We start from the raw sequence: 27,357 nt of genomic DNA on the forward strand, positions 1-27,357 counted from the left end.
GCCCATGGACAGAGTAGCCTGGTGGACTGGAGTCCATAGGATCCCAAAGAATTGGACACTACTGAAGCGACTTAGCATGCATGTATGTGTATAACTGATTCACTTTGCTGTACAGCTGAAACTAACAACATTGGAAATCAACTACACTCCAAGAAAAGTTAGTAAGAATTAGCACATAATTGCAATTATAACCCAAACTCTTTAAGTATAAGATGAAATAAGCATCAAAATTCTTACCCCTGCTTTGATATGAAATTTTCATCTGTTTAAAGTGGATTTTTTTTTTTGGCTGTGCTATGTGGCACATGTGGGATCTTAGTTCCCTGACCAGGGATCGAGCCTGTGCCACTTGTATTGGGAGTGTGGAGTCTTAATCACCAGGGATGGTTAAGATGCTGTACCACCAGGGAAGTCCCTAAGCAGACTAACTTTAAACGGCTTTTTTCCCCCTAATAGCGATTATCTTCAGAGAAAGTGATCTCATAAACATTCTGTACCTGGGATATAAAAGAATTTTGTCTATCCGATATCTGGGATTTTGAGACTATATTTACATATTCCATTCATAAGTAAATTCATGAGACTAAATATTTACAGTCTATTTACTATGGTAAAATTTTTAAAATTCTGCCACTTACAAGCGGTACTTTGAGAAACGTCACTTCTTTTGGTGTCAGTTTCCTTTTTTTTTTTTTAATTTTTATTTTTACTTTATTTTACTTTACAATACTGTATTGGTTTTGCCATACATTGACATGAATCTGCCATGGGTGTACATGAGTTCCCAATCCTGAACCCCCCTCCCACCTCCCACCCCATATCATCTCTCTGGATCATCCCCGTGCACCAGCCCCAAGCATCGTGTATCCTGTATTGAACATAGACTGGCGATTCATTTCTTACATGATCGTATACATGTTTCAGTGCCATTCTCCCAAATCATCCCACCTTCCCCTTCTCCCTCAGAGTCCAAAAGTCCGTTCTATACATCTGTGTCTCTTTTGCTGTCTCTCATACAGGGTTATCATTACCATCTTTCTAAATTCCATATATATGTGTTAGTATACTGTATTGGTGTTTTTCTTTCTGGCTTACTTCACTGTATAATTGGCTCCAGTTTCATCCATCTCATTAGAACTGATTCAAATGTATTCTTTTTAATGGCTGAGTAATACTCCATTGTATATATGTACCACAGCTTTCTTATCCATTCATCTGCTGATGGACATCTAGGGTGCTTCCATGTCCTGGCTATTATAAACAGTGCTGCAATGAACATTGGGGTACATGTGTCTCTTTCAATTCTGGTTTCCTCAGTGTGTATGCCCAGCAGTGGGATTGCTGAGTCATAAGGCAGTTCTATTTGCAATTTTTTAAGGAATCTCCACACTGTTCTCCATAGTGGCTGTACTAGTTTGCATTCCCACCAACAGTGTAAGAGGGTTCCCTTTTCTCCACACCCTCTCCAGCATTTATTGCTTGCAGACTTTTGGATCGCAGCCATTCTGACTGGTGTGAAATGGTACCTCACTGTGGTCTTGATTTGCATTTCTCTGATAATGAGTGATGTTGAGCATCTTTTCATGTGTTTGTTAGCCATCTGTATGTCTTCTTTGGAGAAATGTCTCTTTAGTTCTTTGGCCCATTTTTTGATTGGGTCGTTTATTTTTCTGGAATTGAGCTGCAGGAGTTGCTTGTATATTTTTGAGTTTAGTTGTTTGTCAGTTGCTTCATTTGCTATTATTTTCTCCCATTCCGAAGGCTGTCTTTTCACCTTGCTTATAGTTTCCTTTGTTGTGCAGAAGCTTTTAAGTTTAATTAGGTCCCATTTGTTTATTTTTGCTTTTATTTCCAGTATTCTGGGAGGTGGATCATAGAGGATCCTGCTGTGATTTATGTCGGAGAGTGTTTGTAAAATGAAGCTAATCCCTACACTGTAAGACTGTTTTAAAAATTTTATTTGTTTACTTATTTGGCTGCACCGGTCTTAGCTGTGGCATGTGGTGGGATTTGTAGTTGGCGGCATGTGGGATCTAGTTCCCTGACCAGGGACAGAACCTGAGCCACCTGCATTGGGAGTGTGGAGTCTTAGCCGTGACTCACCGGCAAGTCCCCAGATTACTGTTAAGGACTATATAATGTATATGAGGCTTCTGTTATTTTGTCTGCCATGCTATGAGTGTACAGTAAATGGTAGCTCTTATTATTAACTCACATGGATATTAATGTCAGCCACATTTGAACATTTTTTTTTGGCTTTGATTTTCATATCCACAGTTCTTGTTCATTAAAGACCGAGAGGGCATAGAGCAGTTCTGTGACAGCCAAAGTATCATAGATATAATTTAGATTCTTTCTTGAGTAATCAGTTCTATTATCTGAATCTGATTCACATTTGGGGGCTAGCAAAGATTTTCTTCTTGACCAGTCTCTAGCCAGGGTCCTCTAAACTGTCTTCTTGACTAGACACCAACCTTGAACACAACAGTAGCCATGTCTTCTAACAGTTGATGCCACATCCCTAGAATGACCCTACCCTCCCATCTCCACCCCCTTTCAAGTGCCTGCTTGAGGAAAATCAAGGCTGCCAAAAGAATTTATTTTTTATTTCAGCCAGCACCTGAAGATAGAGTTCCTATCTCCCAGTCTCTATGGGAGTGTAGGAACTTACCTTGGATGACTGCCAGTTAATAAACCCAGATGGGACTCACATGGAAAAACCTTTGCACCTTCTTGCTTTATGTAATTTTTCAAGTCCTTCACTCTACTCAGCCTCCACTCACTTCCTCTCCCTATTCCCTCATTCTCCCTTGAAAACACCTAGTCACCTCATAGATTCTTGTCTTCTTTGTTACAGATTAATTTACCATATATACATAGGTTTGTTTCTGGGTCTTCTATTCTGTTCCATTGATCTATGTGTTTGTTTTTATGCCAATACTATACAGTTTTGATTGCTACAGCTTTGTAATATAATTTGAAAGTGTGGAATGTGATGCCTCCAGCTTTGTTCTTCATTCTCAAGGTTGCTTTGGCTATTTGGGGGTCTTTTGTGGTTCCATACAAATTTTAGGGTTATTGGTTCTATTTCTATAAAAAATACCATTGGAGTTTTGATATGTCATATGTAGCCTTTATTACGCTGAGGTACGCTTCATCCACGTCTGCTTTGTTGAGAGTTTTTATCATACATAGGTATTGAATTTACCGCATAGTGTTCTTTGTGGAATCAGGCTTCAGTCAGGGATCATTTACCTTTAGCCTGAAGAAATTTCTTCATTGTTTTTTGTAAAGCTAGGTCTATTAGCCAAAAATACACTTATCTTTCATTTTAGTGTGTCTTTAATTTATTTATTTTTTTAATGGAAGGATAATTGCTTTACAGAATTGTGTTGGTTTCTGCAAAACATGAGCATGAATCAGCCATGGGTATGTGTATGTTTTTGTTAGGTATAGAATTCTAAGGATAGAAGAAGATTTGTTTTTTCTTCAGCGCTTGAAAGATACCATTTTTCTTCTGACTTACTTTGTGATGGTAACTTAGCCATTGGGGTTTTTTTAAGCTACATTATCCCATTTCTTGAATTCTTCAGCTCTTGGCAACCGCTGTTTCACTCCCTGCCTCCAAGAGTTTGACTTTTCCATATTCCGCATGCAAGTAAGATGACTTAGTTCTTGTCCTTGTGTGTCTGGCTCTCTATACCCTGTGTCCTCGAAGTTCATCCACATTATCACAAATGACAGGATCTCCTTCTTCCCTAAAGCTGAATAACAATTCGTTGTTAAATACACTACACCAAAATGACTCCAGCCATTCATTTGTTGATGGATGCATAGATTGACTCCCTATCTCGGGTGTTGTGAATAACGTTGCAGTCAATGTGGGAGTTCAAATAGTTCCTGGAGCTTTGATATCATTTCCTCTGGATGCCTACCTAGACAGGGGGCCGCTGGATCACACGGCAGTTCCGGTTCCAGTCTTTTGAGCAGCCACCATACTGTCTTCTGGAATGTTTGTACCAGTCTACCTTCTTGTCATAAAGGCTCCCTTCTCTTCAGATCCTCACCAACACTTTTTTTTTTTTTGGTCTTTTTAGTAATAGCAATTCCAACATGTATGATGTGATATCTCACTGTGGTTTCAGTCTGCACCTCCCTATTGATCATTAATGTTGAGCATCATCCCGTATGTTCATTGGCCGTTTGTGTGTTTTCCTTTGAGAAATATCTTATTCAGGTCCTTTGCCCATTTACAAAATCGGGTCATCTGTCTTCTTGCTGTGGAGCTGAGTCCCTCATATATTCTAAATGTTTGCTGCTGCTGCTAAGTCACTTCAGTCGTGTCCGACTCTGTGCGACCCCATAGACAGCAGCCTACCAGACTTCCCTGTCCCTGGGATTTTCCAGGCAAGAACTCTGGAGTGGGTTGCCATTGCCTTCTCCAATGCATGAAAGTGAAAAGTGAATGTGAAGTCCCTCAGTCATGTCTGACTCTTTGCGACCCCATGGACTGCAGCCCACCAGGCTCCTCCGTCCATGGGATTTTCCAGGCAAGAGTACTGGAGTGGGTGCCATTGCTTACCAAATGTATGGTTTGCAGAATCCTCTCCTATATCCTCTCCTATATCTTTTTAAGGTAATATGAAGATATCGCAGTATTAATTCTTCCAATCCATGAACATGGAATATCTTTCTAATTATTTGTGTCATCCTCCATTTCTTTTTTCAGTGTTTTATGGTTTTCACTGTACAGCTTGTTCACCTCCTTGGTTAAATTTGTTCCTAAGTATTTTATTCTTTTATAAGTGGGATTGTTTTCTTAATTCCTCTTTAGATAGTTTGTTGTTAGTGTATAGAAGTACAACTGTTATTTTGTAAATTGATTTTGTATCTTGCAGTTTCACTGAATTCATTGATTAATTCTATACATTTTTTGGTGGCATCTTCAGCGTATTCCATATGTGATATCATGTATCTGTAGACAGAGAATTCTATTTCTTCCCCCGCCTTTTTTTTTAAATCTAATTGCTCTGACTAGGACTTTCACTACTGTGTTGTCTTCTTCCTGATCTTAGAGGAAAAGCTGAAAGCTTTTCACTGTTGGGTATGGTGTTAGCTGCGACGTTGTCATATAAGGCATTTATTGAGGTATGTTCCATCTATACCTGATTTGTTGAGAGAGTTTTTAATCATGAAAGGATGTTGCATTTCATCAGGTGCTTTTTCTGTAACTATTGAAATGATTGTAGGATTTTAATTCTTCCTTTTGACACTGCACTCTTTCTTGGGTGGGACTTGAACCTAGCCAAAACTCAGACTTGTGCTCGAACCCACAATCCCTGGCTTAGAAAGGGACTTGAACCCCTGCCTTTCGATTAAAACCACTCACCTGGTGTCAGGACTTACTGAAGCTCAGACTCTTTTGTCTCATTATGGAAAGAATTCAGTAACAGGCAAAGACTGAGTTTATCAGCATAGGATGCTTGTGAAAGATACAGGGAGGTGGGCAAAGGAGCACAGCCCCAAGAACAAAGAGGGCTACATTTTTATAATAAAGAAAAATTGGGAAGGGGAGGAGACCACCTTCTTCCTCATTCTTGGACAGACATCAAGGCTTACATCATTAGTTCCTCCTTTGGCCCTGCATGGCTGTGTTATGACAGATACCAGGACTGTCATGGTGCTATTTAAATCATATGTACATTAGCAAAAGGGTGGTAAAAATATTAAAATATGGTAATTCATCTCAGGTTTTGGTATAATGTCCCCTTTCACCTAATTTCTTTCCCTTTTCACCAATATTTCTTTCCTGGTTATATGCAGAAATGCTACTCTTCAAAGACTGTTAACTCTCTGACTTAATGTAACAGGATTCTGTTGTCCTGCATTTTAACTGTCAGGGTTTGTGACTTGTGTTTGGTGCTTGGATGCACCTGGTCTTCCTTCAAGGTAGTGTAGATTGTTGCTAGGTTATTGGATTCTCTTCTTGAGTGGTCATTAGCTTGCAACAGTCTCCCAAACTGCCTTAAAATTTCCTGTCTTTAGTCTCCTAGTTGGATTTCTAAACTGACTGATTATCTTACTCTATCCCTAATCACTTTTGTTAATAAAGAGAATCTCATTGATTGAATTGTGTATGTTGAACCACTTACATCCCAGGAATAAATCCCACTTGATCATGGTGTATGGTGACCTTTAAGATTTCTAAAATACTGTTGAATTGGTAGTGGTTGAATTGGTTGAATTTGGTAGTGTTGTGTTGAGGATTTTTGCATCTATTTCATCCAGGCTATTGACCTGTAATTTTTAAATTTTTTCTTGCTCAATCTTAATAAATGATAGTCAATTTTTCTAAACTTTTCAAAGATTAGATCAACTTCTGCCTTGTTAATTCTCTGAATTGTATGTTTGCTTTTCATTTTGTTGTTTCTGTTCTTTGTTTCCTTTAAACTTTCTTTGAATTGTTTTCTTTTTCTTTTTAGCTGGCTGTTTAGCTTAACATCTGTAAACCTCTTTTTCCCTTAACATATGCATTTAAGGCTGTAAATTTTCCTCTAAATGTTGCTTTATTTCATCCACATTTTAATATATAATATTTCCAAAGTTGATATGTATGATCCTATTACCATTTATTTTACTGTTTTGAGTTTTAATTTCTTCACTAAACCATTTAAAATTTCTAGTTTATTCTCACTGTGGTCAGAGAACTCACTCCATATGATTTCAGTCATTTAAACATTTCTGAGACTTGCTTTTCAGTAATGATATGTTTTTTATAAATCTGTGTATGCTTGCAAAAAAAGTTTATTTAGCACTTGTTAGCATTGTTTACATATCTTTATTAGCTCAAGTTTTTTTTAAAATATTATGTTGTTCAAACTTATATCATTGTTCAAACATTTTGCCTAAAAGAAATAAACTTCCAGGTACTTTTCCAGCAACAATTTTAAAAAGTGGGTTTATTTGGGATCAGCAAAGAATTTCAGTTCAGTGTCTGCAGGCATGGTAATCTACGTGCAAGTCCCCACACAGCAAAGTTAGAGAGAACACTTTTGTGCAGGGAGAAACAAATTGGAAAGGCTATAATAAACAAAGAGTTCATGACTTTCTTATTGGCTGAGTTCCTAAGAGGAGATGGGGGAAATCTTCTTCCTGTTTACTCTATCTCATTTGATTCATAGTTTGTCTCTCGCATCTGTTTTATTTTCTCTCCTTTTGCCTTCTTAGGGATTTTTTTTTCAGCTTTCTCCTCTGCTAGTTTAAGTTTGAACTTAAAACACTGTTTCTATTGTACTGGTAGTTACCCTAGAAAGTACCAGATGCATTCTTCATTTACTGAAATCTTTCAGACTTTATTTTTTTTGGGCTCCAAAATCACTGCAGATGGTAATTGCAGCCATAAAATTAAAAGACACGTACTCCTTGGAAGGAAAGTTATGACCAACCTAGATAGCATAGACATTACTTTGCCAACAAAGGTCCATCTAGTCAAGGCTATGGTTTTTCCAGTGGTCATGTATGGATGTGAGAGTTGGACTGTGAAGAAAGCTGAGCACCGAAGAAATGATGCTTTTGAACTGTGGTGTTGGAGAAGACTCCTGAGAGTCCCTTGGACTGCAAGGAGATCCAACCAGTCCATTCTAAAGGAGATCAGTCCTGAGTGTTCTTTGGAAGGAATGATGCTAAAGCTGAAACTCCAATACTTTGGCCACCTCATGCGAAGAATTGACTTATTGGAAAAGACGCTGATGCTGGGAGGGATTGGGGGCAGGAAGGGAAGGGGATGACAGAGGATGAGATGGCTGGATGGCATCACTGACTCGATGGATGTGAGTCTGAGTGAACTCCGGGAGTTGGTGATGGACAGGAAGGCCTGGCGTGCTGCAATTCATGGGGTCGCAAAGAGTTGGACATGACTGAACAACTGAACTGAATGTCTTCAATGGCACCCCACTCCAGTACTCTTGCCTGGAAAATCCCATGGATGGAAGAGCCTGGTAGGCTGCAGTCCATGAGGTCGCTAAGAGTCGGACACGACTGAGCAACTTCACTTTAACTTTTCACTTTCATGCATTGGAGAAGGAAATGGCAACCCACTCCCGCTGGGGTCCAGCCCCCGAAGGATCCAGGGAAACCCGAAGGAGAAACAGCGTTGGCGATTGATTGAGAGAGATAGACAAGAATGTTATAGATAGGAAACTAGAAGAGAGGAGAAAAGAGGCTGGAGTTCCTTGGTTTAAACAGAAAATCAATAAAGTCTCAAGACAAGAGACTTCACCATCTATGTGAGGCCACAGGTGCCCTCCCGATCTCCCGAGGGAGTGAAGGCGCAGGGCGCCTTCCCGTTCAGGTCTTAGAAACCCAGGCAAATAAGTAGACACGGCGGATCTCTGTACTCCAGATGGGAACTAGCCTGAAAGAGAGAGTAAGAGGAAGAAAATGATTGACACGAGGAGATCAAGCTGCCTTGATGAGCGAGATCCATAGCTTTATTTTTAAACGGTACTTATATACCTTTTTTGTACATAGAGGGAAATGAAAGATGCAAGGTCATACAGAGTCAGCCCAACATTCCAGCAGTATTGCCTTTATCAAAACCATGATTTTTCTGCATACCTTTTTCACAAAAGATGTTGTGTACAGTATCTTCTGGCCTTGGAGGCCTGTGAACATTTTATGACCCTCTTTCGATAAAGGCTGCTCAACCAAAAAACTTGTTTTCCCTCAAAGTGTTTTTTCTTTATATTTCTAATCTATGTCAGCCTTAGAAAAGACCAAACAGAGTTATGTTTTTCACAGAGCAAAGGTGCAGTGAATTACAAGAAAGAACCAATTAGCTCAAAAGTTTGATATGGTTAAATTCAAGGCTACACTTGTTTTTCTAGCATTCTCACTATGTTAACTAATGCATTCCCAGGTGCACAGTGGATAAGAGATATGGGAACTTAGCAACAAGCATTGGCCCAATAATGAAATCCTACATCAGCACTAGCACTACTCTAATAACTTTTAACTCTTTCAAAGGCTCTATGTTTTAGGCTTTCTATGCCTCTCACAGTTGGGAGGCTGGAAATAATCACATGCGTAGCTGTAAGGGTCTGGATATACCTGCCAAGCAAGCTAGAATGCTAACAGAGGGGGTTTGATTTGAAATATTCCTCTCATGTCCAGGAGACTTATTAGCTATAGCCCTAAGCTGATTTTCTCCAGAGAAAAGTGGTCAGGGTTAGCCCCCTGTTAATGTCAGAGGAGTTGGTGAAAGTCATGAAACAGTAAAACAGACAGATTCTGGTTTTGGGGTAGATGCTCAAGAAAGCCTAGGGAGCCCCTTGAGTTCTGAAGCCTTGCTTAACAGTTCTCTTCCACATGACTTTGTCATGAGTGGGATCTTCCATGGCGGCTCCCAGAACACTCCAGTATTCTTGCCTGGAGAATCCCAGGGATGGGGGAGCCTGTTGGGCTGCAGTCTCTGGGGTCGCACAGAGTCGGACACAACTGAAGCGACTTAACAGCAGCAGCAGCAATGTCTTCAGAAACTGAAATTAAAACCTCAACAAGATACTACTACCTACCTACTAGAATAACTATAATAAAAAATACTGACAATTTAGTTTTGGCAAGGATATAGAGAAACTGAAACCCTTATACAATACCGGTGGAAATGTAAAATGGTATGGCCACTTTGGAAAAGTGAAAAAATTTCACTTCCAAAGTCAAAAGTGTAACTTTTGCTCTCATCCCACAAACTAAAAGGATCTTAGGACACATTTAATTTACCCCTTGCTAACTTTCATGTTTTTGTTTTCAGGTATTTAATGCTACTTGCATATTGCTTTGCTGTGCCTAGTCGCTCAGTTGAATCCAACTCTTTGCAACCCCATGGGCTGTAGCCTGCCAGGCCCCTCTGTCCATGGGGATTCTCCAGGCAAAAATACCGGAGTGAGTTGCTATGCCTTCCTCCAGGGGATCTTCCCAACTCGGGGATCGAACCCAAGTCTCCTGCATTGCAGGCGGATTCTTTACTGTCTGAGCCACCAGTGAAGCCCTATTCTGGAGTAGGTAGCCTAAGAATATTGGAGTGGGTAACCTATTCCTTCTCCAAGGGAACGTCCTGACCCAGGAATTGAACCAGGGTCTCCTGCATTGCAGGCAGATTCTTTACCAGCTGAACCCAAAGGACATTTCCACTTTTTATATAGTGTTTATTTAGATTTGCCACCATATTCACAACTTTCTTGGCCCTTATTTCCTTTCTACAGCTAGAATTATTTTCCTTTTTTGCATTCATTCTTCAGATACTTTCCATTCATACTTTAATGCAGCTTTTTTAGTAGAATTCTTTTCATTTTTGGTTTATCCAAAGTGTCTAAATTTAAAAATCTGCTATGAATATTTGTGTACAAATCTTTTGAGTGGACATATGTTTTCATTTCTTTTAGGCAGATTCTTAGGAGAAAGATTGCTGGGTTTTATGATAAACATATGTTGACGTTTTTAAGAAACAGCCACAGTTTTCCAAAGTGGTTGTACCGTTTTACATTTCCACCAGTACTGTATGAGACTTCCAGTTTCTCTACATCCTTGTGAAACTATGTTGTCAGTATTTTTTATTATAGTTATTCTAGTAGATAGGCAGTAGTATCTTGTTAAGGTTTTTAATTTAAGTTTCCCTAAATTGAAAAAAAAATGATTGCCCATTTTTTATTTGGGTTGTCTTCCTTTCATTTGTAAGAGTACTTTATATTGTCTGGATACAAGTCTTTAATCAGATATATGATTTGTAAATATGTTCTTCCATTCTGTGGCTTGCCTTTTCATTTTCTTAATTTTTTTAACTGAAAAGTTAAACTTTGATAATCTAATTTGTCAACTTTTTCTTTTATGAACTGTCCTCTTGCTGTCATATTCAAGAAACCTTTGCCTAACCCAAGGTCACAAAGATGATCTTTTAAAAGTTTTATAGTTTTAGCTCTTACATATAGATCTGTGATGTATTTTGAGTTAATTTTTTTGTATGCTACAAAGTAAAGGTATAATTCTGTGTTTTGCACATGGATATTCAAATATTCCAGCACCATTTGTTGAAAAGACTACCTTTTCCTCACTGAATTACCTTCATACTTTTGTCGAAATAATATAAGGGTTTGTTCTAAGTGTATAGTTCTTGATCTGTAGATTAAACACATTCACTATCAGTATCCCAACAGCATTTAAAAAATAGTAATTGGTAAGCTAATTCTAGAATTTATATAGAAAGGCAGTGGACCTAGAATAGCGAAACAATTTAGAAAAGAAACAAACCCGAAGGACTTAGACTACCTGATTTCAAAATTTGCTGTTGTAGCCATTGAAGTGTTAGTCACTCTGTCGTGTCTGACTCTGTGACTTCATGGATTGTAGCCTGCCAGGCTCCTCTGTCCATGGGGATTCTCCAGGCAAGAATGCGGGAGTGGGTTGCCATTTCCTCCTCCAGGGACTCTTCCTAACCCAGGGACTGAATTGCATCTCTTATGTCTCCTGCATCGGTAGGCAGGTCCTTTACCAGTTAGTGCCACCTGGGAAAGTGGTGTGGGTAGCCATTCCCTACTCCAGGGAATCTTCCCAACCCAAGGATCGAACCTGAGTCTCCTGCATTGCAGGCATATTCTTTACCATCTGAGCCATCATCAAAGGAGTGTGCTTATTTCCAGGAAGAAAAGAAATATGCCAACTTTAGGCCATTATTTTAACTTTATTTTTGAATTCTTTTCCATTATGGCTTATTATACAATATTGAATATTGTTTATCTATTTTATTTACAGTAGTTTGTATCTGCTAATCTCAAATTCTTGACTTATTGCCCCGACCTTTCCCCTTTGGTAACCATAAGTTTGTTTTCTGTATATATGAATCTGTTCTGTAAAAAGTTCATTTGTATTTTTTTTTAGATTCCACATATAAGTGATATCACATATTTGTCTGACTCACTTCACTTAGTATGATCCATGTTGCTACAGATGACATTGTTTCATTCTTTTTTATGGCTGAATATCATTCCGTTGTGTATACATACCACATTGTCTTCATCCATCCATCTGTCGATGGACATCTAGGTGGCTTCCATGTCCTGGCTATTGTAAATAATGCTGCTGTGAACATTGGGGCACATGTGTTTTTGGATTATGGTTTTCTCTGTATACATTCCCAGAGGTGGGATTGCCAAAAGATATGGTAAATCTGTTTTTAGTTTTTGAGGAACCACCATACTATTTTTCACAGTAGCTGCACCAATTTATCGGAGAAGGAAATGGCAACCCACTCCAGTATTCTTGCCTAGAGAATCTCGTGGACAGAGGAGCCTGATGGGCTGCTGTCCATAGCGTCGCACAAAGTTGGACACGACTGAAGCAACTTAACATGCATGCGTGCATTGGAGAAAGGAATGGCAGTGCCCTCCAGTATTCTTGCCTGGAGAATCCCAGGGACAGAGGAGCCTGGTGGGCTGCCCTCTATGGGCTCGCACAGTCAGACACAACTGAAGCGACCTAGCAGCAGCAGCAGCATCAATTTATATTCTTACCAAAAGTGTAGGACAGTTACCTTTCCTCCACACCATCTCCAGCATTTATTATTTGTAGACTTTTTAATGATGGCCATTCTGACTGGTGTAAGGTGGTATCTTATTGTGGTTTTGACTTCCATTTCTCTAATACTAGTGATGCTGAGCATCTTTTCATGTGTTTGCCATCTGTATGTTCTCTTTGGAGAAATGTCTCTTTAGGTCTTGTGCCCATTGTTTGATTTTTTTTTTTTTTTTTTTGCTATCGAGCTCTATGAGCTATTTGTGTATTTTGGAAATTAATCCCTGCTGGTTGCATCATTTACAAATATTTTCTTCCATTCTATAGATTGTCTTTTCATTTTGTTTATGGTTTCCTTTGCTATGCAAAAGATTTTAATTAGGTCTCATTTGTTTATTTTTGTTTTTGTTTTCATTACTCAAGGAGGTAGATCCAAAAAAATAATTGCTTCAATTTATATCAAAGAATGTCCTGACTGTGTTTTCATCTAGGAGTTTTATAGTGTCCAGTCTTACATTTCGGAGAAGGCAATGGCAACCCATTCCAGTACTCTTGCCTGGAAGATCCCATGGATGGAAGAGCCTGGTAGGCTGCAGTCCATGGGGTCGCTAAGAGTCAGGCACGACTGAGCGACTTCACTTTCACTTTCATGCATTGGAGAAGGAAATGGCAACCCACTCCAGTATTCTTGCCTGGAGAATCCCAGGGACAGAGGAGCCTAGTGGGCTGCCGTCTATGGGGTCGCACAGAGTCAGACACGACTGAAGCGACTTAGCAGCAGCAGTCTTACATTTAGGTCTTTGATCCACTTTGAGTTTATTTTTGCATATGGTTTTAGTAAAATCACTTATATATGGAATCTAAAAACATGAGGATTTCACTGGTGGTGTAGTGGAGGAGAGTCTGCCTGCCAATGCAGGGGACAGGGGTTTGATCCCTGGGAAGTTTTCACATGCTGCAGACCACTAAGCCGGTGCACCAGAGCTACTGAGCCTTTGCTCTACAGCCCGCATGCTGCAACCCATGTGCCTAGAGCCCGTGCTCTGAAACAAGAGAAGTGACTGCAGTGAGAAGCCCACACACTACGACTAGAGAGTAGAGTCCCCTGCTCTCCACAGCCAGAGAAAGGCCACGTGCAGTCATGAAGACCCAGTGCAACCAAAAGTAAAATAAATAAAAAAAAATTATTCAAAAATAATCCAACTATTAAAAAAATGATACAAATGAAATTATTTACAAAACAGAAATAGACTCACAGACATAGAAAACAAACTTGTGGTTACCAAAGGGTAAGTGATAAATTTGGAATCTGGGATTAACAAATACAGACTACTATATATAAATAAATAACAAGGACCTACTATATAACACAGGGAACTGTATTCAATAGTTTATAATAACCTATAATGGAAAAAAAGTCTAAAAAAGAATAGAGACATATGTGTGTAGCCGAATCACTTTCCTGTATACCTGAAACACTATAAATCACCTATACTTCAGCAAAAAAATAAAAGTTAAAAAAAGCAGTAGTTATTATTGTTATGCTGAATTTGGTATTAGTTCTAGATTTGAGCAAGAGATAGAGTGTTGGAAGCGATGTCCAACAAAATGAAAAAAGACTGCATGCGATAAATAGTATGATTAAGACACTGAGTATTTGAGCGCTGGGGCAGGGGCTCTGTGGAGTGGGCACCAGGCCAACTGTCAGGAGGAGCATCCTTGAGGTCGCCCTGGGCCCAGGTAAGGACTCATCCAAGTGTGCCCTATCCTCCTAGGAAAAACTGCTCTGTCCCTGTCTTCCACTTGGCCCAGGAGGGTGGGTGAGTGGGTGGGTATGGGCATTGCAATACGCTCTGGGACTGCTGCCTGAGCCTCTGAATCAGGCCATCAGGCCCTGGTTGCATGCCTACTCTGGTGAGAATTCTGTCCTCATGACAGCCCCATGACTGACTCCTCCTACACTCCTGGATTACACACTTGACTGTGGACATGCAGTAACTTCCTGTGCCTCCCTGGGCTAATGCGGAGCCAACCCCAAACTGAAACCCAGGGGTCTTGGATCCTAAAGGAAAGCATAACTAATCAACACAGTTTGCATGTTCCTCCCAAGGACTGGCCTCTAGGCCCAGCAAGTGGGGCAACTCTTAAGCCAAAGCAACTGCCACAGAAACAGAAGACAGCTCCTTCCTCTAGTGGTTTCTGCTTCTCGTTCCTGTTACTGCCTTTGGCCCAGGGACGTGGCAGATCCAGTGTCGGAAGTGGAAGCTAAAGTTGATGGCAGAGCTAGAGTCTAGAGTGATTACCAAGCCCATTTCTCTGCCAGCAGATCCAGTGACCGAAACATCTGGAGTACAGGCCAGTGAAGGTCAGGAGGCACTTTGACCTCCAAGTTGCTGTACATGATGTCTCGGACTATGGTGGACCGTGCCCGGGAGGTTGGCCTACTAGGTCACTGTGTTTACTGGAGCCTACCTTGTCACTCCCTTTTACTGTGCTGACCTGGGAATTACCATTCTGCTAAACAGGGTGTTTGTGCCCAGGAAAAAAGTGAATCCTGAAACATGGTATGAAGTCCAGATTGAGGGACAAGCGGGCCTAGTCATGATGCTGAGGCTGACAGAAACCAGGAAGTCCTTTGTCTCCAAGAATGATACAGACAGAACCACTGGCATTACCAGGACCTGGAGACTATGGCCAGGCTCCCAGGGACAGACCCCATTTTCACTGATGCTGACTTCCAGAGCACAGTTCTTGAAAGACCCATTGGAGGACAACCAGAGTCACTCTGAGGACTGAGCACCAGCGTGCACTGGTGCAGACTCTGTGCAGTCACGCCATACCTGTGGTTTAAGAAATTCCTACCTTGGACTCCTGGTGTGTGAAGAGATTAGATGATGGAGTCCTGTCCCTGAATTATTAGGAAGTCACAGAGTAAACATTTCAAGAGATTTGATTTTATGCTGGATCATGTGCTATTGGTATAAATAAATCCCTATACTACAAAAAAGCAGCTGAATATTTGAGATGTTATGATAAAGCACAATGTTCTTCGGTTGTCCCTCCAGCCCACCAAAAAGAAGACAACTGTCAAGCTCTCAAGCTGTTTAAGAAAAACAAGGTACAAATGAAATGCATATTCACATACAGCATGATTTTAATCAATCTAGAGTTGAAGAGAAGCTATTTTTTGTCTTGTTGTGGGGAGTATTATCTTACGAATAGCCCAAGTATTGTGGCCTTGAAACAAGAGAAGGAAATATTCACACAGCATGGATCTGCTGTTAATAGTATTTATAGTAATATTGATAAAACTGTAGTTTATTGGTTTTCAACTTTTACATGTAGAGGCAAAGTTATGCAACAATTTTTAGGGTCACAGATGAGAATGTAAATGTTAAAAACCTTCATGATACAGGAGTCAAGATATAGCTACCAAGGCAGAAAGAGGAAGAGGGGAGAGAAAAGTTGGGAGCAAAGTTATTATAAAGTTAAGCCGGTCTGTGAATTGACTCAAGTTCATTGATGAGGACATAGAAGTATAAGTATATTATTTAAAATTGCAGATATAACCAAGAGAAGAAATAGAGACAATGTAACTTATCAAACATTCAAATCAAAGAAGTAGAAGGTAGTGTAAGACAGCTAAAGCCTCATCTTCCATTGCTGGGGGTTAGATGTTGACTAAAGTGCTAAATTTAGAAATAGAGAGGCTAAGCATTTTGAATTGTGGAAGAAGAGCTTGCTGTTGGTCACATTTGTTCTTTTCTTATTTCTCTGATAATTTCTTGATGGGCTCCTTCTACAAGTGTTCAGTGTTGGTATTTTCCAGGGATCAGTCCATGGCCTCTGTCTCACACATGCACACTGTGAGCTAGTTCGTTCACGTAAATGACTTCGGGAACTGCCTGCATCTCTGAGCTGATTGTTACCCTGCACGCAAGATTTGCATTTTCAGGCAATTCCTTCTACATGTCCCAGTAGCACTTTAAATTTAACATGTCCAAGTAGAAATCATTATTTTACTCATGAACTCTGTTTCAGTATTTCATTTTCTTTAACAGCTTTATTGAAACATAATTTATATATCATAAAACTCACCTTTTTTTAGCCTGGTCAATTATGCTTATCAAATTTGCAACTGCCTCAACAGTCCAATTGTAGAGTATTTCTATCATTCTAAAAAGATCTTTTATGTTCATTTGTATCATTTCTTTTTCCCATCCCCAGTCCCAAGCAATTTTAATCTATTCCTGTCTCTTGATTTGCCTTTTCTAAAGATTTCCATAAATGGAATCACACAATATGTGTTTTTTGTGACTGGCTTCTTTCACTTAGCATGTTTTTGAAATTCATGTACCAACACACCATCCCTTTTTACTGCTGAATAATATTCCACTGTGTGGCTGTACCGTATTTTGTTTATCTGTTTATCAGTTGATAGACATTTGAGTTGTTTTCTAGTTTGGGGAATTATGAATAATGTTCTAAACGTTATGGTCATGTCTTTGTGTAGATCCATATTTCCATATCTCTTGGATTCCTTTATGACAAATATGGGCTTCCCAGGTGGTACTAGTGCTAAAGAACCTGACTGCCAATGCAGGAGACATAAGAGATACAGGTTCAATCTCTGAGTCAGGAAGGTTCCCTGGAGGAGGGCATGGCAACCCACTCCATTATTCTTGCCTGGAGAATCCCATGGACACAGGAGCCTGGCGGGTTACAGGCCATGGGGTCGTACAGAACTGGACACGACTGAAGCAACTTCGTATGCATGCATGGAAAATTTATATTTTAACTTTTTAGGAAGGTATCAAATTATTTTCTAAAATGACTGTGCAATTCTATAGTCCCACTAGCAATGAGAGGTCTAGTTTCTCTTTGTTATTGTTTGCCATTTTTATTATAGACATTCTAGTAAGGTGTGAAATGGTACCTCATTATAGATTTAAAAAAATATTTTTATTTATTTATTTTTGGCTGTTGTGGCATGTGGGAGCTTTTGTTGCAGCAGAGGGGTTTTCTCTCTAGTTGGGACGTGTGCCAGCTCTGGAGTGCGTGGGCTCTGTAGTTGCCACACGCAGGCTTAGTTGCTTCCTGACACGTAGAATCTTAGTTCCCTGACTGGTGATCGAACCTGTGTCCACTGCATTAGAATACAGATTCTTATCAACTGGACCACCAGGAAGGTCCCATCTCTTTGTGGTTTTCATATACATTTCCCTGATGGGTACTTGCCTGGAGGAGGGCATGGCAACCCACTCCAGTATTCTTGCCTGGAGAATCCGCATGGACAGAGGGGCCTGGCGGGCTGCAGTCCGTGGGGTAGCAACGAGTGGGACACAACTGAGCACAGCACAATGTGTACTTGAAGGTTGGCCTTGACTTTTCTTTTTGTACCCTGCTATCCCATTCTGTGACTGTACCTATTAAGTATATCTTTAATTCTCTCCTTTATGCTCTTTCCCATTACTTTATTTCTTCACTATTTCTGATTATTAAAATGGCCTCCAAATGGTTTTCTCTGATAGTAGTTCCTCTGCAGATTGCAGTCTATTTTTCTACACCGTTATCAAAATGAATTTTCTAAAATGTAGGTGTGGTCATGCCACTTCTTTGCTAAAAACCTTTCCAAGGAGCCCCATTGCCCTTTATATAAAGTCCACTGTCTAAACCCTGCCTGTTTTACAAGGCTTGTTCTTGCCATTCCTTCCCTCCCCATCCTCTCCTCTTATAAAGCCACATGCACACCCTGAATACATCATGACCTGTAATCTGTCTGCTGTTATCTGAATACATTAGGATTTTCTTTCTTCTGTGCCTTTGAGCATGCTGTTACCTCTGTCGGAAAACAGCAAACCCTTACTCGTTCTTCAAGGCTCAGCACAAATAAAACTCCCTCTCAGAATCTTTCTCTGATTCTCCTTAATAGTTAAGCTTTGTTTCTGTGTGTGTTAATATAGTGACATAAATAGGTGTCTGTGAAAATATATTAGGTTGAATTGCATTGTCAGCCTAAAACATTGCTGTAATTACTTGGCTATTGTTTATATTTCTATCATTTGTTAATGATAGCAGGTCACTTACCACATATTTATCAATAGATGCATGAACAAATTATTTTTGAAGATCATGGCTTTTATTTAGAGTGAAAGTTAACTTGAAAAATGTTAAGTCTTCTTTAGAATCATGTAGCCTCAAAGGTTAAATTTATTTGTATTGTGTGAAAAATTATTAATACCAAACTAACTGCCATGATATGTCTCTTAATAAATAGCATCTTGAATATCCTGAATGAACTCATAGATTATTATCTCTCACACAGAGTTTAGTAGTCATTTTCATGTTAGTGGACAGCAATGTATTACCATAGTTCAAATCAGATTTACTGAGTTTTCATAAAAATGTCATTTTAAGATCCAAACATTGTAAGCTAACAAAATTTTATATATGTGTATATATATGTTTGCATGTGTGTGTTTATAAGATTGTAATATGTAAAAGTTACCTTTGAATGAGGGAGATAGTATTTAGTAACGTAAAGAGTTTTTCTCAGAATATGGATTATGAGTTTATTTAAATATTTTCTTAAAAGAGCAAATGTACTAGTTTCTGCGTTTTACATCAAACAAGTAGTCATGTCTGAGTTGTTTTAGAAAAGAAAACCGTATGAATGGTCGGCATACTTCAGGTAGTTACTTGCTAAAGAACTCTGTACTTCAATTTTAAACAAAATTATGCTTTACTTTATTAAGTTATTTATGATTTTAAACCTTGTCACTTCCCCTAATGCATATATTACAGCTTTGTTACAGTTTGCAGATAGTTATATTGCCATCAGTATGAGCCATGTTCTGTGCTTATATTCACTTCAAACTGAACATGGTATTGTATGTATGCTGTATTGTAACTGTTAACTTCTTTAAATTTTCTCAGTACTTCAAATCATTATTTATGTAAATATTATATATTTTGTAAGGAAATTCCTTTTTAAAAAACCCCATGGACATGGATTATTACTCAGCTATTAAAAAGAACACATTTGAGTCAGTTCTAATAAGATGGATGAAATTGGAGCCTCTTATACAGAGTGAAGTAAGTCAGAAAGAAAAATACCAGTACAGTATATTAATGCATATATATGGAATTTAGAAAGATGGTAACACCGACCCTATATATGAGACAACAAAAGAGACACAGATAAAAAGAACAGACTTTTGGACTCTGTGGGAGAAGGTGAGGGTAGAATGATTTGAGAGAATAGCACTGAAACATGTATATTGCCATACATAAGATAGATGACCAGTCCAAGTTTGATGCATGAAACCGGGCACTCAAAGCCAGTACACTGGGACAACCCAGAGGGATGGGATGGGGAGGGAGGTGGGAGGGGGCTTTAGGACTGGGGGACACATGTACACCCATGGCTGATTCATGTCAATGTATGGCAAAAACAACCACAATATTGTAAAGTAATTAGCCTCCAATTAAATTAATTAATTTAAAAAAATCCGTGGAGGGCGAGTACAGGAGTGGGGTCAGAAGCCAGTAGGAACCTGAAATGTCTTGTAATTGTCTGAAGATTCTTCAGTCACCATGTCAAGTGCCACAAATGTTTCTGTTTCTTCATATGATGAAGATCAGGGATCTAAACTTATCCGAAAAGCTAAAGAGGCACCATTTGTCTCCATTGGAATGGCAGGTTTTGCAGCAGTTGTTGCATATGGATTATATAGATTGAAGAGCAGGGGAAACACTAAAAATGTCTGTTCACCTGATCCATGTTTGTGGCAGCTCAAGGCTTTGTTGTGGGAGCAATAACTCTTGGTATGGGCTATTCCCTATATCAAGAATTCTGGGCAAAACCTAAACTTTAGAAGAGGAGATGCCATCTTGGTCTTGTTGGTGGTGCTTGCTTTAGTTAGACATCTCGTATTGAGGTTATATGTTTACGCTAAAAATAAATTGTTTGGGTCAGACCAAAAAAAAAAAAAATCCGTGGAATACTTGTCCACTAACTCCATGTTAAAATTCCTTTTCTTCACAAAGTTATACAACATGATGGAATTATTCAGCCATACAAAGATAAGTTAGGAGCCAAATGAATATGGTTTACTTAATCACTTGAAAATTTTGGAAAGTGATTTGAGAAGGCAGCTTAGAACAACTTATTTTCTAAATAAAATTCTGCTCCATTTGTAACTCTGAACATGTGGACTGAAAGGGCTGGTTCCCTTGGCTGGTGCCTGACCTCTGTGCACACCTTGGTCTTTCTCAATCGCACCCACACTGCACATTGCAGCCATATAAATCAGATTTTTGACGGATTATAAAGGGCAAAGTACAGCTGCTGCAGATTGCATTATTCAAAAACTTTTGAAATGCTGCATATCCAACAAAATTTATTGTTTGTTTGAATGTAAGTTTTTATTGAGGTAAGTGTGTTTCTTTAGAAAAAGAAACTCATACAATGAGCCAGTGATTATTTCAAATTAAATAGGTTTAATTTCTGTCTTTCTCTCTCTCACTGCTTGTCTGTTTAAGAGTGACTCTCTTTGAAAGAAGATCTTGCTTATTACACCTGTGTTAATAGGAAGTTGTTGATTGAGATTTCTGTTATAAAAATTTTTCTCCTTAAGTCAGGAGTAAGTTATAAAAGTTTATAAAATGAAATTGAGAGCATATAATCATAATGTAAGTATAAATCTATCATCTTTTCAAATGTCTTTTGGAATTCCTTTGTTTCTGTTAAAGCAGATAACTTCATACATAACTCCTTTGTTTTGCCAGATGCCAGACATTTTTCAAAAGAAAGGCACATGTAGATTGGTAAATGTAATATGTAATCTACAGTACATTAGAAAGTACTTTTATAAAAATTTTAAAGGTTCTGTAGAAATGCAAACCTTTTGGTCTTTTTTAATAAACTGAAAAATTGAAAGTTGTTCTTTTGAAAAGTCAAATTAGAAATAGGCTTTATGAGAAAGTTAAAATGTCAATTTCAAGGCATTCATTTTCACTTATTGACTCATATTTTTCATATAGAAACTCATATAGTATACTAGTAAATTAACAGTGTTTATTGGGCTTCCCTGATAGCTCAGTTGGTGAAGAATCTGCCTGCAGTGCAGGAGACCCCTGCTTGATTCCTGGGTTGGGAAGATCTGCTGGAGAAGAGATAGGCTACCCACTCCAGTATTCTTGGGCTTCCCTTGTGGCTCAGCCGGTAAAGATCCTGTCTGCAATGCGGGAGACCTGGGATTGATCCCAGGGCTGGGAAGATCCCCTGGTGGAGGACATGGCCCACTCCAGTAATCTCGCCTGGAGAATTGCATGGACTGTATAGTCCATGGGGTCACAAAGAGTCGGACACAGCTGAGCGACTTTCACTTTCATTAAAAGTAAAACATGAGACTTTTCTTTAGAAAGAGATTTAAGATTGCATTATATTACTTAGGCAGTGATTTGTATCTAGTGCATTTATACTGTTTATTGATCTTTTAGATTTACCTGTTCAGATTTTTTTATTGATATATAAGTATCTAAAAATATAGATGTTCTAACCAAAGAATTTTGTCCCTAGCCTATAAATGCTTATTTTCATCATTTAAAAGAATGCCATTGTTATGATATTTGAAATTTTGTAATGCTATCAAAAGAGGATAATTTTTCTTGAATTATTAAATTTAGGTGCTGTTTTTCAACCCTAAACTTTCAGCCAAGAATGAAACTATTTGGAAGTTAAGATGATAACAGGTAATTTCTTGTAAGTTTATACTTTTGTCAATGTGTGTCAAAAAAATTTATGTCATAGAAATAGAAACAAAAAAGATATGTATATCAACACAAGACTGTATTTTTTCCATCTAAAATTATCCTAGAAATATGAAATACCTTGGTTTTGAAAGACCTGGCTTTATAACATGGAACTATTTTATTTAGACCTGTAGTTTTAGACCTACATTTTATTGCTTTTTACAAACTAATCCTGGTATACTCTAAATCTGCTATCAACTTTACAAATAAGTAAATGAAATCAGAATACAAATAGATTCAGAGATAGTGATTCAGGTTAGATGAGTATTCCTAACTGATAAAATCCCAGATGTTGAGTCATAACTGGTTGTGATGCTATTAAAAACAAGGACATTAATTTCAGCTACAGAAATCATTCTGTGATAAAGTTGACACTCCACCCTCAATGGAAAACCGTATGTGATGATGTCCATGATTCTAACGTAATGTAATGTCAACTGGGATTTTATTTGTTAGCCAAATTATTCCTGGAAAATTGTTAGAATTATCTTATGAAAAGTTGTTTTGAAAAAAAGAAGTTCTCTTATTGTAAAGAAGCATCAGTTCAGTTCAGTTCTTTTACTCAGTCGTGTCCGACTCGTTACGACCCCATGGACTGTAGCACACCAGGCTTCCCTGTCCATCGCCAACTCCCAGAGTTTACTCAAACTCATGTCCATTATGTCAATGATGCCATCCAACCATCTCATCCTCTGTCGTCACCTTCTCCTCCCACCTTCTATCTTTCCCAACATCAGAGTCTTTTCCAGTGAGTCAGTTCTTTGCATCAGGTGGCCAAAGTATTGGAGTTTCAGCTTCATCATCAGTCCTTCCAATGAATATTCAGGATTGATTTCCTTTAGTAAAGAAGCATAACATTGTGTAAAAAAGAAAAAAATTAGAAGACTAGTTCTGGTTGGTTTACTTTCCTTTTTTCCACTTAAATTCTTTGTAAGTTCTGTTTCCCTCTTTACATTTTTATACTTTTATAATTGTAATGTGAAGGTGAAACAATTTAAAATAAAAGCAAAGTTCAAATTTTGACAGTGAAGATATCTGGTTCGATAGTAATTATATCTTAAGGGTATTAATATCTTCAGTTCAGTTCAGTCGCTCAGTCGTGTCCGACTCTTTGTGACCCCATGAATCGCAGCACACCAGGCCTCCCTGTTCATCACCAACTCCTGGAGTTCACTCAGACTCACGTCCATCGAGTCTGTGATGCCATCCAGCCATCTCCTCCTGGGTTGTCCCCTTCTCCTCCTGTCCCCAATCCCTCCCAGCATCAGAGTCTTTTCCAGTGAGTCAACTCTTCTCATGAGGTGGCCAAAGTGCTGGAGTTTTCAGCTTTAGCATCATTCCTTCCAAAGAACTCCCAGGACTGATCTCCTTCAGAATGGACTGGTTGGATCTCCTTGCAGTCCAAGGGACCCTCAAGAGTCTTCTCCAACACCACAGTTCAAAAGCATCAATTCTTCGGCACTCAACCTTCTTCACGGTTCAACTCTCACATCCATACGTGACCACTGGAAAAGCCATAGCCTTGACTAGACGGACCTTAGTCGGCAAAGTAATGTCTCTGCTTTTGAATATACTATCTAGGTTGGTCATAACTTTTCTCCCAAGGAGTAAGCGTCTTTTAATTTCATGGCTGCAGTCACCATCTGCAGTGATTTTGGAGCCCAAAAAAATAAAGTCTGACACTGTTTCCACTGTTTCCCCATCTATTTGCCATGGAGTGATGGGACCAGAGGCCATGATTGTAGTTTTCTGAATGTTTAGCTTTCAGCCAACTTTTTCACTCTCCTCTTTCACTTTCATCAAGAGGCTTTTTAGCTCCTCTTCACTTTCTGCCATAAGGGTGGTGTCATCTGCATATCTGAGGTTATTGATATTTCTGCCAGCAGTCTTGATTCCAGCTTGTGCTTCTTCCAGCCCAGCCTTTCTCATGATGTACTCTGCATAGAAGTTAAATAAGCAGGGTGATAATATACAGCCTTGACGTACTCCTTTTCCTCTTTGGAACCAGTCTGTTGTTCCATGTCCACTTCTAACTGTTGCTTCCTGACCTGCATACAGATTTCTCAAGAGGCAGGTCAGGTGGTCTGGTATTCCCATCTCTTTCAGAATTTTCCACAGTTTATTGTGATCCACACAGTCAAAGGCTTTGGCATAGTCAATAAAGCAGAAATAGATGTTTTTCTGGAACTCTCTTGCTTTTTCCATGATCCAGCGGATGTTGGCAATTTGATCTCTGGTTCCTCTGCCTTTTCTAAAACCAGCTTGAACATCAGGAAGTTCACGGTCATGTATTGCTGAAGCCTGGCTTGGAGAATTTTGAGTATTACTTTACTAGCGTATGAGATGAGTGCAATTGTGCAGTAGTTTGAGCATTCTTTTGCATTTCCTTTCTTTGGGATTGGAATGAAAACTGACTTTTTCCAGTCCTGTGGCCACTGCTGAGATTTCCAAATTTGCTGGCATATTGAGTGCAGCACTTTGACAGCATCATCTTTCAGGATTTGAAACAGCTCAACTGGAATTCCATCACCTCCACTAGCTTTGTTCATAGTGATGCTTTCTAAGGCCCACTTGACTTCACTTTCCAAGATGTCTGGCTCTAGATGAGTGATCACATCATCATGATTATCTGGGTCGTGAAGATCTTTTTTGTACAGTTCTTCCGTGTATTCTTGCCACCTCTTCTTAATATCTTCTGCTTCTGTTAGGTCCATACCATTTCTGTCCTTTATCAAGACCATTAGTGGCTAATAAATACTAAATAACTTTTTTTAAATTAGTGCACTATTTTTTAAAATTCCTAATTGGAACAATTCCATTTTCTTCTTCACATAAGATTCTATGTCACTTTCTGCACAGAAACGATCAGGAACCAACAAAGTTCAATTTTAAAGCAATGTATTAAATAATCCCCCCTTCAGGATCAAAAGATAAAGCATTCAGCAATTGACTTTTCTAATCATAAATAACAGTCTATAGTAGTATAACTCAATGAGTAAATATAAAGACATGTTTAAAGTATATAGTATATATAATACACACTGGAGATATGTTATAATGTCATAACATTATAACATATCTCCTGTGTTTATTTCTAAATTTTTGTGTCTAATGGTTTTGGGGGGATTTTTTTTCAAAGAGTGAGTGAGGAGGTAGAGTCTGGAAGGGAGGGATAGGTACCAAGAAAGAAAGGGAAGGCAGAGAAAGAAGCATAACAGAAAGGTAAAAGATAACAAAGGAAGAAAGGAGGGAGAAAGAGGAGAGAACGGAAGAGAGACAAGGAGATTTATTTTCTTAATATTCCAAAATTTTTGCTGTATCCCATATGATGGTATTACTGTTTTCAGTTTTATTGAGGACTTGAAATACGTCTTTATAGTTACTAGCTATTACCTAATGTCACCTTGCAAATCAAAACCTAATAAGATATTTTTGTTTTTTGATGTTAGAATTGTCATATATAGAAATACTTAAAGATGATTTTGAACATCAGAATTTATATAGTAATCTAAAATTTTTTCCCACAGCAATTTCAGGCTTTAATGTATCTGAAACCTTAAAGAAAAGATAGGAATCTAACTTATACTATTGGGACAGAACTCTAAGCAAAGCTTACTGAATGAGAAAAGCCACTATTTATTTTAAGATACTGGTCTTCTCCTTTTAATCTATTATATTGTTTAGTCACTAAGTTGTGTCCAACTCTTTCCTGAACCCATGGACTGTAGCCCACCCAGCTTCTCTGTCCATGGAATTTCCTAGGCAACAATACTGGAGTGCGTTGCCATTTTTTTTTCTCCAGGGGATCTTCCTAACTCAGGGTAACCCGCGACTGCTGTGTTGGCAGGTAGATTCTTCACCACTGAGCCCCCAGGGAAGCCCTTAATATATTACAGAGAGTCCCTATGTCTGCAATACAGTTTTAAGCTCCACTGTAATTAATGGCCATACCCTTAAGACAGATTAATTTCTTTCCCTCAAAGAGATAGAAGTCCCTGCTTATGAAATAAGGAATAAGACTAAGTCCTTCATTTTAAGGAACAATTCTTTATTCTGACTTTTAGAATTACTACTTCAATCTAAGATATTTAGTCCTTTCCCTTATCTTATTAAGAAGACTATAGTTCGTCTTTTATTTGTGCGTATGTTTTAGATCACGAAGAGCCCTGTGGTCCCAGTCACAGGTCATTCTGCTTGAATGGAGGACTTTGTTATGTGATACCTACTGTTCCCAGCCCATTTTGTAGGTGAGTAAACTGGGCTGGGGGAGAGGGTAATTTTATTTTTCATTATCTACTCACTTCTTTAAGAAGTGATAAATATTGAATAAAGAATGTGAGATGAAAAAGGGAAAGGAACACTTCATATTTATATAGAAAAAAATATGGTTAAAAAAAAAACAAAGCAAAGTGGCAAATCATTTCAAAAGCATTTATTTTGAAAACTTGTAGTGGTTGTTTCAAGCCTATTAGTATTTTTTAATAATCCATTTTAGTAAACTCTCTACAATGTTAGCAAATTAGGGAAGACAGTCTATACTTACTATTCTGGCAAAACAACTAGAGAATTCACTAATATAAGAAAACATACCATGAGATATTTTGCTTTGATTTGGAATATATAAGTACATGACAACTGTGTTGGTACCAAGACTTCATTTGATATATTAAAAAGAAAATGGAGAGTTAAGATTTTTTAACGGTGGGAGCAAATTTTGAAAAGAAAGGATCTTAGTTTTTATTGTTTTAAAAGACTATGATTCACTTTGGGAGTATAGTTATATCTAGTGATTAATAAGAGACTTGAAAATAGTATGTGTATAGCTGACTTCATGTGAGTTTGGTTGAATAGGATTAAAGGGGGTTATAAGAAACCTCTTTTAATATGTGAACTAACAACATAGTACTACCAGCAGTGTTCATAGATTTTAGCAGAGCTGACATCCAAAGAAATTTTGTAGCATGTGTGTCAATTACTCTG

The 27,357-nt window shown here is 38.5% G+C and overlaps 2 protein-coding genes and 1 pseudogene across 14 annotated transcripts in view; all 3 read left to right on the plus strand.

Moving 5' to 3' along the window:
- LOC120875331 overlaps window positions 1-15,466 on the plus strand; it is a 38,005-nt pseudogene extending 22,539 nt beyond the window's left edge.
- The window catches only part of NRG4 (neuregulin 4), a 103,920-nt gene that overhangs the window by 22,632 nt on the left and 53,931 nt on the right, over window positions 1-27,357 (plus strand). For 12 of the 13 annotated variants that reach the window (XM_040257353.1, XM_040257349.1, XM_040257346.1 and 9 more), the window contains 2 exons: window positions 22,252-22,317; window positions 26,531-26,624. In XM_040257353.1, the coding sequence (XP_040113287.1) occupies window positions 22,308-22,317; window positions 26,531-26,624 (104 nt within the window). In that variant the 5' untranslated portion in view covers window positions 22,252-22,307. Of the gene's footprint in view, window positions 1-20,907; window positions 20,981-22,251; window positions 22,318-26,530; window positions 26,625-27,357 lie in introns of those variants that run through there. The other variant, XM_040257352.1, reaches the window with a different exon arrangement.
- LOC120875501 (HIG1 domain family member 1A, mitochondrial-like) overlaps window positions 20,097-27,357 on the plus strand; it is a 61,192-nt gene continuing 53,931 nt past the window's right edge. The window contains 5 exon segments of the mRNA XM_040257355.1: window positions 20,097-20,319; window positions 20,321-20,346; window positions 20,348-20,996; window positions 22,252-22,327; window positions 26,531-26,624. Of these exon segments, the coding sequence (XP_040113289.1) occupies window positions 20,158-20,319; window positions 20,321-20,346; window positions 20,348-20,438 (279 nt within the window). The 5' untranslated portion in view covers window positions 20,097-20,157 and the 3' untranslated portion in view covers window positions 20,439-20,996; window positions 22,252-22,327; window positions 26,531-26,624.

The sequence above is a fragment of the Oryx dammah genome, unplaced genomic scaffold (genome assembly GCF_014754425.2).
Source record: "Oryx dammah isolate SB20612 unplaced genomic scaffold, SCBI_Odam_1.1 HiC_scaffold_16, whole genome shotgun sequence".
NCBI lineage: Eukaryota > Metazoa > Chordata > Mammalia > Artiodactyla > Bovidae > Oryx > Oryx dammah.